The sequence below is a fragment of the Apis cerana genome, linkage group LG9, assembly GCF_029169275.1.
Source record: "Apis cerana isolate GH-2021 linkage group LG9, AcerK_1.0, whole genome shotgun sequence".
NCBI classification, from domain to species: Eukaryota; Metazoa; Arthropoda; class Insecta; order Hymenoptera; family Apidae; genus Apis; species Apis cerana.
The window spans coordinates 9,264,569-9,276,491 of record NC_083860.1 but is presented as its reverse complement, the minus strand read 5'-3'; the positions used below and the strand labels follow the sequence as shown (position 1 = coordinate 9,276,491).

The window sequence follows — 11,923 nt, the reverse complement described above, 5'->3', positions numbered from 1 at the left end:
TCATTAGTTAAAGTGTTCTTTCATCCGAATTGAGAACGTCAAGATATAAACTTGTAAAATAAAATAGAACGAAGAAAGGAAAAAATTTTTCAAATGGGATACATCTGCGTTTCGACTTCTGGAATAAGTGTGGAGCAACTTGACCAGAAAATCAACATAAAATATTTCCACGCCTTCGAGTGGCAAAACGTACTTTATATATTTCCAACACGTATATGGGCAATGCCTCGAAGTTGTCCAGTAAAAAAAATCGTGGATTGCGTTGCGCGGAAAAAAAATTTTCATTGAATTGCAATGGCGAGGACCGCCTGAGGAGGGGAATCGCTGGGAGCAGAATTCGTTGTGAACTAGAATTCTTCGCGATATTTTTCATGCGTCTGATCGAACGGTACCTGGCACACTCGTTAAATATAATTAACATTTCTGAAGCACGCATACGCGCTTCGGGGGATTGTGATTTTTCAAATGCAGGTCGAGGAGAAATGATTATTACGTTTCATTTTTTTCTGTTGTTTCTTGGCGAGAGAAATTTAATCAAACGTGGTTAATCAAATTGTGCTCTTGTGGAAAAGAAGAAGTTGATTTTACGAAGAAGATCGATATCTTGGATAAATGCTATGTTAAAAAATATTATGCGAAGAATAAGATATAAAACGTTTCATATTTTGATTTGTTATTAATTATAAAAAACAAAAAGTTTTCAAAACTTATTATTTCAGCCTTGATATTGTTTTTAATTATATAAATGAAGTTTCTCTTAGACTTAATACGTTCCACGCGTCTAAGAATTACCAAAGATTACACAAGAATCGGTAATTGTAAATTCATAAGTAATTTAACTAATTAGACAGCGAGCTTCTTATTCCTTGAAATGTTTTGTTACGTGTTCTTTCCAGCATGAAAAAGAATGAAAAATTCAACCGTAATTTATTATGCTAGACTGGTGGTATCAAATTTACGTAACTAAACGAAATGAAATACAGGATAGATGATCGATGGGGTATTTATAAACGAATATGCACGGAAAAACGGTTTAATCTCATTCAATCGATCCAAGTGAAAGTGTTACACGTGTATTAATTGTTCAGGATCAATAATCGAAATAATCGATACAGAAAATTTTCCTGAAAAATTTTTTAACGTATCGAAAATAATAAGAAAAAGTTAGAACTCGTTGCGAGCTTCTCGATGCGCGAAAACTCTCGAAATTCTGAATTTTATTATCTTCGAAATTAGTCATTTCACGTTCTAACAGTCTTATTTCTAATTCTCCTATTTCTGTTCTTCCTTTTTTTTTGTATGTGTGTGTACGACTGCTGCATCGAATTAGAACGATTTATGATTCGTGCCACTTTCTCGTTGCGTAATTTCTACGGTGTGGCCTCTTGAGGAATGAATTTTCCTTTTCACTATCGTCAGAGGTGTGCAACAATATCTATAAATTGTAAAAATTACCCAATAATAATCGTTTTCGAAGAATTCGCATTTTAATAAAGAGCGTGATCTTATTCGTTTCGATCAGGATTGATACAAATCAGAGAATATTTTTGCATTTGCGCTCATATTATTTTCGTAAGTGTGACCTAAGTTGATCACAATAATGCGATAGAAGTTAATTGAATCGATCAAAGAAGCTTCGTTTCGAAATTCGATGGGATCGATCGGCAAACTTGTCGGACTCACTGCTTTTCATACAAACACGATACTCCGCGAAAATAATCGCAGCAAGTTGAACGTTTTTGTTTGGGCGATTCGTTACCCTGGCGACATTAGATTGATTTATATCTAAGAGAATTTCCGTGTTGTGTACGAATGCATCGAACGTGTGTCATCATCGTACAATGATAAAATTTATACGTTGAAAAAAGTTAAAAAAGAAATTGAAATTATGAATCGTACAAGAGAGATAGATAAAAATATTCTTATCGAGCGAGAAATTTCAAATTCTGTTCGCGATGGAGGTAAGAAAGGGATGAATTGACGAGAGAAAGAGAGAGCACACCAATGTTTTATCACAAGACATAAAAATTAACTTTTATTAGAAAATAAATAAAAGTGTTGTTGCAAAAGTATGATAAGGGTAGGGGGAGGGAGGAGTAGGCGGAAAGAAGAGAAGAAAATATACAATGAAGGCTCCGATGTCGCGATGTCTTCTTCAATATCACACAATGCCGCACAAAAATTTTTACGTGCCCGGAAAAGAAGAAGTAGAGGGGAGGGCGGGATGGAGGGGCAAAATACAGGAAACTGATACTGTACAAAAATTCGTTGCGCCGTGTAGATCGCGTGTAGACCAAAAAAAAAAAAAAAAAAAAAAGAAAGGGATCGAAATAATGTGATAACTTTTCCTTTCGAGATTGGAAATTGCCTGAGTGTTCGGATGGTGTCGAAAAAAAGAAACGATTTCGCCGTCGATCCCGAGGCCGTCGATCTCGATCCTCGTCGATCGTGATCCACAATCTCGACGTTCCTCGCCCATCGTTTATTCGTTGGATAATACTGATCGACGATACTTTCTCCCTCCGATTAATATGATTCCTCGATCGGTTTTTGGAGGGGGGAGGGGGAGGGGTTTCGTTTCCCCTCGTTCGAGAACGAAGAACTCGAGCGTTGGCAGAACGACAAACGATCGGATGCTTGGATGCTTCAAATGTATATCGTCTCGAGCTTCTTTCCCGCCCAAGAAAATTTCGATGTTGGCCATGGTTATCGTTATTCGTGAAGCGTCGCTACTCCAGATGCACCTCGGGACGGCTCGTCCAGGATGGATGCTCACCCTGGGCAAGCGAGTTCAGTCGGTGCCGTGCGGAACTTTAATCCCAGGGATGATGGGAGATGGGGGCGGCCTTCACCACCTTTATCTGAGGCTCCACGTAGTGCTCGACGCCGATGAGGTGAGGTGTCGCGACCTTGGGTCCATGGTACGGGATCTTCACGGTTGGCACATGTGGGATCTTAATGTTGAGGGGCTGGGGGTGTGGGGGTGGAATAGCTGGTTGTTGCGGAATCTGGAGCACTTGGTGGACTTCCGGAGCATGTACCTGCGAAATTTTTCCCGACGTTAAATTAATTTTAGTCGCGACAGTCGGTCAGCTGAGATAGTTGAGAGACGGTAAATGTTTCTGGTGCGCTCGAAGAAAATTCGTTGAGGCGCGAGCGGATAATAAACGCGGAAGAAAGGAATTAAAGGAGCGGTTAGAAAATCTCGCGACTCCTTATGCGGTTGCATAAGTAAAGGATTGGAAGGAATCGCTGAACGATGATTCAGAACCGCAGTCCTCGTTAAGGGGGATTTGCAAACCTGGTTGGTTAACGTTGGTTAACGAACAATTCAATTAGACGACGATCGAGATACGATCGCATCGATTGATTGGAAAGTTAAGTTACGTGACTCGTAGCCACCGCTCCGCTTTAGACGAACCATTAGACGTGGGAAATGAGGAGTTATCGATGGTGCGGTAACGATTCGAATCGAAATCGAACGCACATGAGGCGGCGAACAGTCAAAATATATGACGATGAGAGAAAGTAGTGGTAGTACAGGAAGGATTGATTTTGAAATTGAATTCGAGAAAATGAAATTGGTCGTTGCCGAGGTGAAATAAAACATTGCTGGTAGGTAGCAATAATATTCGCTAGGCGAATGGTAAAAGTGATACTCGAGAAAATAGATGAAAACGAAACGTGTATATGTATACTTTCGAGTAATGTTTTACGGTTATTAGATGCTGGAAAAACGAAAAATTTTCTTCTATCGATTCTTCGTTCCACCTGACCACGTGATATTAATCTTAAATTATTTTTTTTTCTTTTCGTTACCTGAGGAGCCGATACCTTGACTACTGGTGCTGCAACCTTATAATACGAAGCTTGAGGGACCTTAACGTACGTAGGTGCGGGTGCTGGCCAAGCTTCCGGCGCTACCCATGGTTGCGCCACTACCTATGTGTATTTCAAAAATCCTTTTCAATACTGCTCTTTAAACTTCGATGCGGAAACTTTGTTACGTTTGGTTACCGCCGAGCGTGTCCAGTTTCTCGGTCCAGCGAAGAGCGCATTCTTGCCGCCAGTTTCCGGCAGATTAGATTTAGATAACCAGTGGAAATTAAACGATAAAAGAAAGTCGTGAAAATAGATGAGTGATGACGCACGATGATCGTTCAAAGATTTCTTCTCGATTCGAGTTTTGGAGCAGTCCAAGTCTCGTCAAGTAAGACTTGGACGAAATAGAGTTAGGAGAAGGGTTAAAATTTTAGAGATACGATACATAGCTTATCGATTATGAAGAAATGGTCTCGCATCATTGGTGGATTCAATGTTGTGCGGAAATTGTTACGAGAGTGAAATTAAGATGTTGAACGTTCGAGAAAAAAAAATAAAATAAAGCGTTATATTTTTAATAGGTCCAGAGTGAATGGTATAATGGAATAAACTCCCCTTTCATGAAACATAGATAAAATTATATGGAAAGATTATTACGCAACGTGCAGTAGAACGCAATTCGCATTGGCGAAAAAATTGAATCGAATTAACTAATAATCAGAAACTTCTGTTTTCACTTACCGGTGCGTGTAAGAATCCAGGGTAAGCACTGGCAACAGCCATAGCGGCGAAAAGGACAATCTGCAATTAAAAAAAAAAAAAAAAAAAAAAGAAAATATTAACTCGACATTTCCAACTCGATTGCGTTCCGTTTACTTCGAAAAGGCGAAATTCAAAGAGATGCATGAACAGTGGTACAAGAATAATGGTGAATTTTAAAATGAGATGGACGCAAAGTGTATGTACGAGGCCCGGAGAAACTACGAGCAACTCGTTGGCAACTGATGAGAAACTTACGACGAACTTCATTGTGGGTGATTTTTCTTGTGCAGTACACGGGAAAACACTACGTATCTGAGGGGCGACGTGGTTTGCTTTTATAGCGGTGCCCTGCCCAGGCCCAACGAGCCAACATGAGGCGGGGGTAAAACGATTGCATTGCATACGGACCCCTTTCACCAATGCCGATCGACCCTTTCGGACCCCTTATTCGGTGTTCCGTTAATCGCAGAATCGTTTCACTTCCGTCAACTCGCGATGACACCCTGAAAATTTTCCAACTTCTTCTTCTATAATAAGGAAAGTGCTGGTTTCGAGGGGAGGGGAGGGGGGGAATCGAAATCTCCGTATAAAATTGACCCAGTTTGCCCGTGGAATTGCCGATGGCGAGGAGAAACGAGAGAGTTGGAGATCATAAGAAAAATTCATCAAGGATTCGTGTACGTCGTTTCCTTCGAACGATCCAGTTGTCGTTGATTTTTCTTTCTTTTTACTTTTCTTTTTCTTAACGTTAATTGGAAATTAACGCGACGAGCGATTTACATATAATCTGCATTTATTATATAAGTTGCAAATCGTGCCGATCTTTCCATGTTACGCTTGTACTTGCGGAGAAAATATCTGGGAAACAGGGATATACGTACATGATACGTGTTTCATGCTCTTCCGCAAAACGATATTAACGTATTTCGCGAGTGAAAATAAAAATAAGTTGTCGTATAAATTTAGGTAAATGACTGCTTGACCGATAAATTATGAGAAAAATATTTGTGAGAATATGCATGTGAATATAAGCTCGATAATCTATTAAATGTCGTTTTCTATTAATAATCTGTGTTCTTTAAATCGTGATGGATCTTTGCCATGTCCGGGATATTACAATATCGTGTCAATCATCTTGAAACTTAACGATGGCAATAGACAGAATTGCGCAACGAAAAATTAAGCCTGACTTCCGGTTAAATTGACGTAACGAGTTTCGTCGATCATTTTATGAAATTTTCCATTTTATGTTTCCATTGCATTTTATTTTCCATTTCAACGTACTTTGTTGCCTTCGAACAATTAACGGATTTATTATTATTAAAAAGATCATTTATTTATATTTTAAGATTTAATTAAATTTAATAAAAAAGTTGTTACAACAACTATATGTTCAAAATTGCATTTATTTTCATTGAAAAATTCAGTTGAATCGAATAGAAAGTCATTAAACGCTAAAAAAATTTTACGTTAAATCGAAGAAACGGAAAAGTGAATTTATTGTTTTCCATTTATTAGCAAAGTTATAAAAGTGTATCACGTGTTTTCCTAAAGCATTACGAAAAGAAAAACGGAATTGTTTTATATCCTAAATTTAAATAAAACGCAGTCAATCATTTTACTTACTGGATTAAATAGATAATATCTTTTTTATCTAATTCCAAAACGTGTATGAAAAATTTTATACTCAATGATTCGGTTTCAATATTCATTAATTTTATTAATATATATTTCTCGCGTTAGATTCATCGTACCTACAATAAGAAATAAATATTAACGCAATGATGCAACCTGGAAAAAGAAAAAAAAGAAGTAAAAGTGCATAGCGTAAAATTTAAAATTTAAATTTATCCCCGATCGTAACAATCGATTTCTACGATCAAATGTTAATACAACCGCGAAAAGAAAAGAAAAGAAAAATTGTTGCCAAATCGATCCATTTGCAACGCGAAATTCCTCGTATACGTTTTTGATCCGAGGAATATTATGCAATCCCGGATAATAAATGTACGGAAAGAAAGAAAAACGATGTAAAATTCTGTTTCAATTTTCATCTCTCCCACCCTATTTATCCCAATTATTCCTCGCGTCGCTAATAGACTGGATTTTACGACTCGCCAATTTCGTAAGCGTAGTAAACGCCAACTTTCTGTAACGTAACGAGCCACTGGAATCCGAGTAAACTCGTAGGTATATCTAATTCTCGATTGTGCATTCATATTGTTCCTTGCATTTTCCATGTACCAATTTTTCCACCATCTCGAATTAAAGTTTTCCAAGCAGAGAAACTCTCTTGTAATTTCCTCGCGGTTCGAAACTTGTTCGCGTAATTAAATTCGATACCGATCGCTTATTGTCACGCTTGTCGATTCCATAGTTGTTTTCGAAACGACAAACAAAAAAAAAAGCAAAGATAAGATAAAAAAGCAAGATCTTGGAAAAATATTTCTTTCGCGCGTGATCTTCAGACACACGAAGGTTGCAACGATTCGCGCGAAGTTTCCACCTTGGCACGGTTTCTCTAAAGCAACTTTTCTCGATACCTTTGGCCTGCTCGATTTCCTTTTCGAGAAAACTTGCCGCCCTTTACATGGGAGCGCGCCGGACAGTTGGCCAATCTTTCGCCATTCTGGTAACGACGCTTTTGACCCGTCGATCTGTCCTGAAGATTTCCGATAGATTTTAAATCGAGAAAAAATTCTCCGCGGTTAATTAAGCCGGATCGTAGATTCAGGGATGAAAGGAGAACGCGATCTAATCTTAAAACGGATGATCTTAATTTTTGCAAATAAAAAAAAGCGAAAAAAAAACGATTGTATAATTCATCAGTCCGATCAACAATTATTGTTCTTCGTTCTATATACTGATAACAAAATTTCCCAGTCTTATAAAAGATTCTCAAGCTATATATTTTGCTTCGTACAATAGCTCATTGAATATAAACTGCGCTAATCGGAATCGTATCTTAGACTCGGGTATATAACTATAGATGCAACAAAATTGCAAGAATGGAACGATATCCAACAATATTGCAATCCAACGAAGATATGCGAGAAGATGCGGGTCGAAGCGATGCACGTTTAAAATTATCGTCTTTTCATTACGTTTCCAAGTTAGGTTACCGTTTCCCAGATACCGTCCCTTTGTTTCCACGAACTCGAGGGAAACGAAGCGAATTTTTCGTGTGAATCTTTCTAGATTTCCATAGGTTAGTCGACTGTGGAAAATATTTTTTACCGATCCGTTGGCAATCACACGGGAACGTTCGGCCATCTTGCCACTCGGACTTTTACGCAATTTCCACGCGCAGCGCTCGTTGTTTCCGAACACACACCATCGCAAAAACGGAAAGACAACCCTGCGTGCGGATGTTAATTGGAGTGCTTGCAAAATTTAGAAGGTATAATGATCCACGTTATATTCTTTGACGACCATTTCGGTCCACTGTTGGCTAAAAATGAGAGAGTTTTACGATTTCGTGAGGATATTATTCTTTGAAACGGTTATTGCAGAAACAATAATTATTCTGCAAAATTACTTATTATCTTTTGATTTTCCCTCATTTTCTTCTTCTTCGAATACGGTTGAGAATGTGTAGAAATACAAAGAAAATAACACAATCTTTTGATGGAATATTCCACGGTATTCTTTTTAATTGATTCAAGCTACAAGTTATATAACAATTGTTAAGGAGATATATATATAGCTGTTAGGGGAAACGTGGAAAATTTATATTACGATCAAAATATATGCGTTATTTCTTAGGATAAATTGTTTGGATTTCTTTAAATTATACAAAGAAAAAATTATCTTTCATTTCCTGATCTCGGTATCCAAAGAGAAGCGATTTTTTTCTGATTTATAAATACTAGAGCTCGAGTAAATCGATGTCGAAAATGAATTGTACATTAGTGGAAATCGAATGAATCGAGTTCAATCGCTTGCTAATGAGCGGGGCTAACGTAACACGATCTCTTGGGCAGTTACGTTTCATTAAACGTTTAATTTATTCGCTCGGTATTCTCACAAAAATACATAATTCTCTATAAACTGGAACATTTACATGATTATTGAATAATAATTGTCGCTATCCATAGAATACGATGCGTCAGACGATCCATTAATTAAACAACATATTAAATTATAATTCTGAAAATAAATATCTGGCAAAATAAATAAAATTTATAAAACCGTTTCTTTATGACAGCTAATAATAAGGCAATCTTTTTTTCCAACAGCAAAATGCTTTGTTCATTTTAAGAATACAAGAAATTTCTTAATTTCTTAAGAATGGAAACGAAACACGTTCGATAAGGCGTAACTCCGAAAAAACTTACTAGCATTAAAATATGCGCAACATTGCAGTCAACGTGTTAATTAACATTGTAAAGATAAAACGCGAAAAGAAACGCACAAGAAAGAAATTCACGCTCCGTCGAGCGAGCAGAAATTCGAAATACAACGCCCGAGTTTTCCACATAGAAAATATAGTGTAGATCGCGAAAAATTTAATTTCGTGATTAACGGTTCAGCAACGCCGGTCACAACGAAGAAACCGAACCGTCGAGGAAGCTCGGTTTGCATGGAAGAATTAAGCAATTCGTTCAGATAAAATCGGCCGGTCGCCATAGATTACGAGTCAGAGCAATTAAAGCGATCCTCCATTGTTCCAATCCTCTCTGATTATTGAAAATTGTACCTCCTCCGACTAATCTTGCCATTCAAATTATATAAGACGTAATCATAGAACTCACGACATCGAGATAAATTAACGATTGTTAAGAAATTATTAAAACATTTTATACCATATACCGTCGACATTAAATACGGTGGTCGCATGAACAGTTGATACAGTTAATCATATATTCTTCGATGTTTGTCAATGATAAACATCTTAACATAAGCAAGATTATCATTTTATTTGATAATTATGATATGATTTCATTATAATCACGCAAAGATCTTTTTTAACATACGAGTAAAATTATATTATCTTTATTTATACTCAATCGATAGAATTAATTCTATTCATTCACGTTTCCTCGGAGCAAAGCGCGAAATCTCTTTGCTTTTCTTCGTTGTTCTCCGAATCCTTTCTTCCACATTTTAATATGTTATAATTGTGAACGAGAGTGTTGCACAAAACGCGATACACCTTTTTCTAAATTTTTACGTTCTTACCGGGGTAACTGGAAAAGATGAATCATCGTGGCCCGATCGCGATAGAAATTCGCCTTGTATTTTCCTCCTCTGAACACGTGCAATATCAATTTGCTCGGAACTTCTTGCCAAAGTGAATGCTTTCCAAACTTCCCCGTAACAATTAGAGAACTAGTGATGAAATCGGACGATAAGCGATGAATCGCGCCACCAAGGAAAAAAAAAATAATTCGTATTCGAATCGATATCTAGATTAGATTTGCATGCAAAAATTTTATCGCTTTTAGTTTTAAATCATTCCAATCGCATCATCGGTGTAAATTAAATATACGATTACGAGGCAATTAAATACGCAGTCAATTATTGAACGAGTCATTTATTAAACATAAATCTTTCGGTATAAATTATTGAACGTATTAATTTTTCGCGGCTGTTCTCAGGGAGAGGTAAGTATTGCTACCTCGAGATTTACAAGCAATTATTATCCGCGTTTCGATCTATCGCGCGTAACGAAAACGATAAAAATGTTCCATGTGACAGGAAATGTATTATTGAACGTTGTTGTTACATCTGCCACGAAGTGAAAATAACTTTCCATGCTGTCACTTTCTTTTACGAATACACGATAAATCATCGTGACACTATTCATGTTGGATGGATCGAAATGCAGGGAGTTAAGGTGGTCGTTTCTAATACATTCCCTCGGTGCATTTTTCTTCTCGATAGATTGCTGAATTTGTCCTAGTGAACCTCGATCGTTCCCGATCGACGAATGGCAGAATGTGATTTCTTGTACGTTCGCAAAGTGGACATTGCCGAAGGGATAGCATACCGGGTGACCTGACAATTAGGATTTGCAAGATTGGTTCTCGAAATAATAAGACTTGTTTTTCTTGGAATACGAGGGAAAAAACGATACAGCATTCGAGACGTTTATAGAGTTCTAATCGCTTTGGATCAAGCGAGGGAACAGGAACGAAAATCTGTTATTGTTAAATTTATAATAATTTGGATAATGAAATTTAATAAAAATTTCTGAATAGAATTTTAACAATTGTCGAGTTTCATATAAGAAATAGATATTTCGTTATTGAGCCACTGGCAACGACGAACGAAATATTGGAATAGTCAAACTTTTAATTTCTCATGCTTAGACAACTAAATCGAATAAACGCGTAAGTAGTAGTTGAGTTTATTTTTATAGTTTTATTTTTGAGTTTATTATTATATTTGGAAAGAAAAATAAAAAATCGAATTTATTTATTTTACGAAAATTTAAAAATGTACTTTTCACGAAATGATCTAAAGAGAGCTGGATTTTAAAAAGGAGAAACACGAAAAAGTATGCAAGTGACATCTCATTATCGAGAAAATAAATTAATAATACATAGTGATTGGAAGTTCTGTGTGTCCAACGTGTGCCAAGTGCTCTAGATTCACGAGCCATGGATGGCGATTGCAACAATCTCGGTGCAGATCCCCCGGGGGCAACACGGATTCCCATATCTGCGAACGTTGAACACGCCAACGAGCTTAGAAAGTAAACTTCCATGTGGCAGAGCAGTAACGCCGTTGGCTGTTACCTGTTTAATTATTTAATTATACGGACCACGGTGGCGGCAACTGTGTTACCGAACAGAGCAAAGATCTAACAACCCTTGTTTAACGTAACACAAATTGTAACATTGAATCGAAAGGAAGGCGTTAAATCTTGCGATATTAAACCTGAAAAGATTTATAAAGCTTATAAGTTTGTATGATATACATTATCGTATGATATATATATTAAAATTGGAAATATAAAAATTATTGAATTATGATGTATGAATATTGCACTTTATCGGTAATTAACTGTTTTAAATTGTGTCATAAAAAAATAAATCGTATTGCAGTAATTTTCAATTACTGTATTATTTCCATTTTTTCAATCATTCTTAAATTCAATCGAATTCATGTTGACTTTATAATTTATCGAAAAGAAATTACTACATATAAAGAAACAATTAAGATTATTGTTTCATTTCATTTTATTAATGACACGAGCAATTCCAATTTGATTTTTTTTTTATTCATTCTAAAAATTTCTAATCTCTGAAGTTAGAAAACTGACAAGTGAAACTTTTCCATCATATGAAAATTATCTCCAATTTATTATAACAGCTTTTAAAAACTTAAAGAA

The 11,923-nt window shown here is 36.5% G+C and overlaps 1 protein-coding gene across 2 annotated transcripts; it reads right to left on the bottom strand.

Moving 5' to 3' along the window:
- Positions 1 to 2,007: 2,007 nt before the first annotated feature.
- On the bottom strand, positions 2,008 to 4,905 carry LOC107996298 (uncharacterized). Of its 2 annotated transcripts, none has more exons than XM_017054302.3 (4): positions 4,840 to 4,905; positions 4,564 to 4,623; positions 3,820 to 3,942; positions 2,008 to 3,041 (listed from the first exon to the last, which is right to left on the bottom strand). In XM_017054302.3, the coding sequence occupies exons 1-4, from the start codon at positions 4,849 to 4,851 to the stop codon at positions 2,814 to 2,816; spliced, it is 423 nt and encodes a 140-aa protein (XP_016909791.1). In that variant the 5' UTR covers positions 4,852 to 4,905; the 3' UTR covers positions 2,008 to 2,813. The 2 variants fall into 2 exon arrangements, with proteins under 2 accessions (XP_016909791.1, XP_016909874.1); XM_017054385.3 differs by having other exon boundaries at positions 3,835 to 3,942.
- Between the last annotated feature and the right edge of the window lie 7,018 nt (positions 4,906 to 11,923).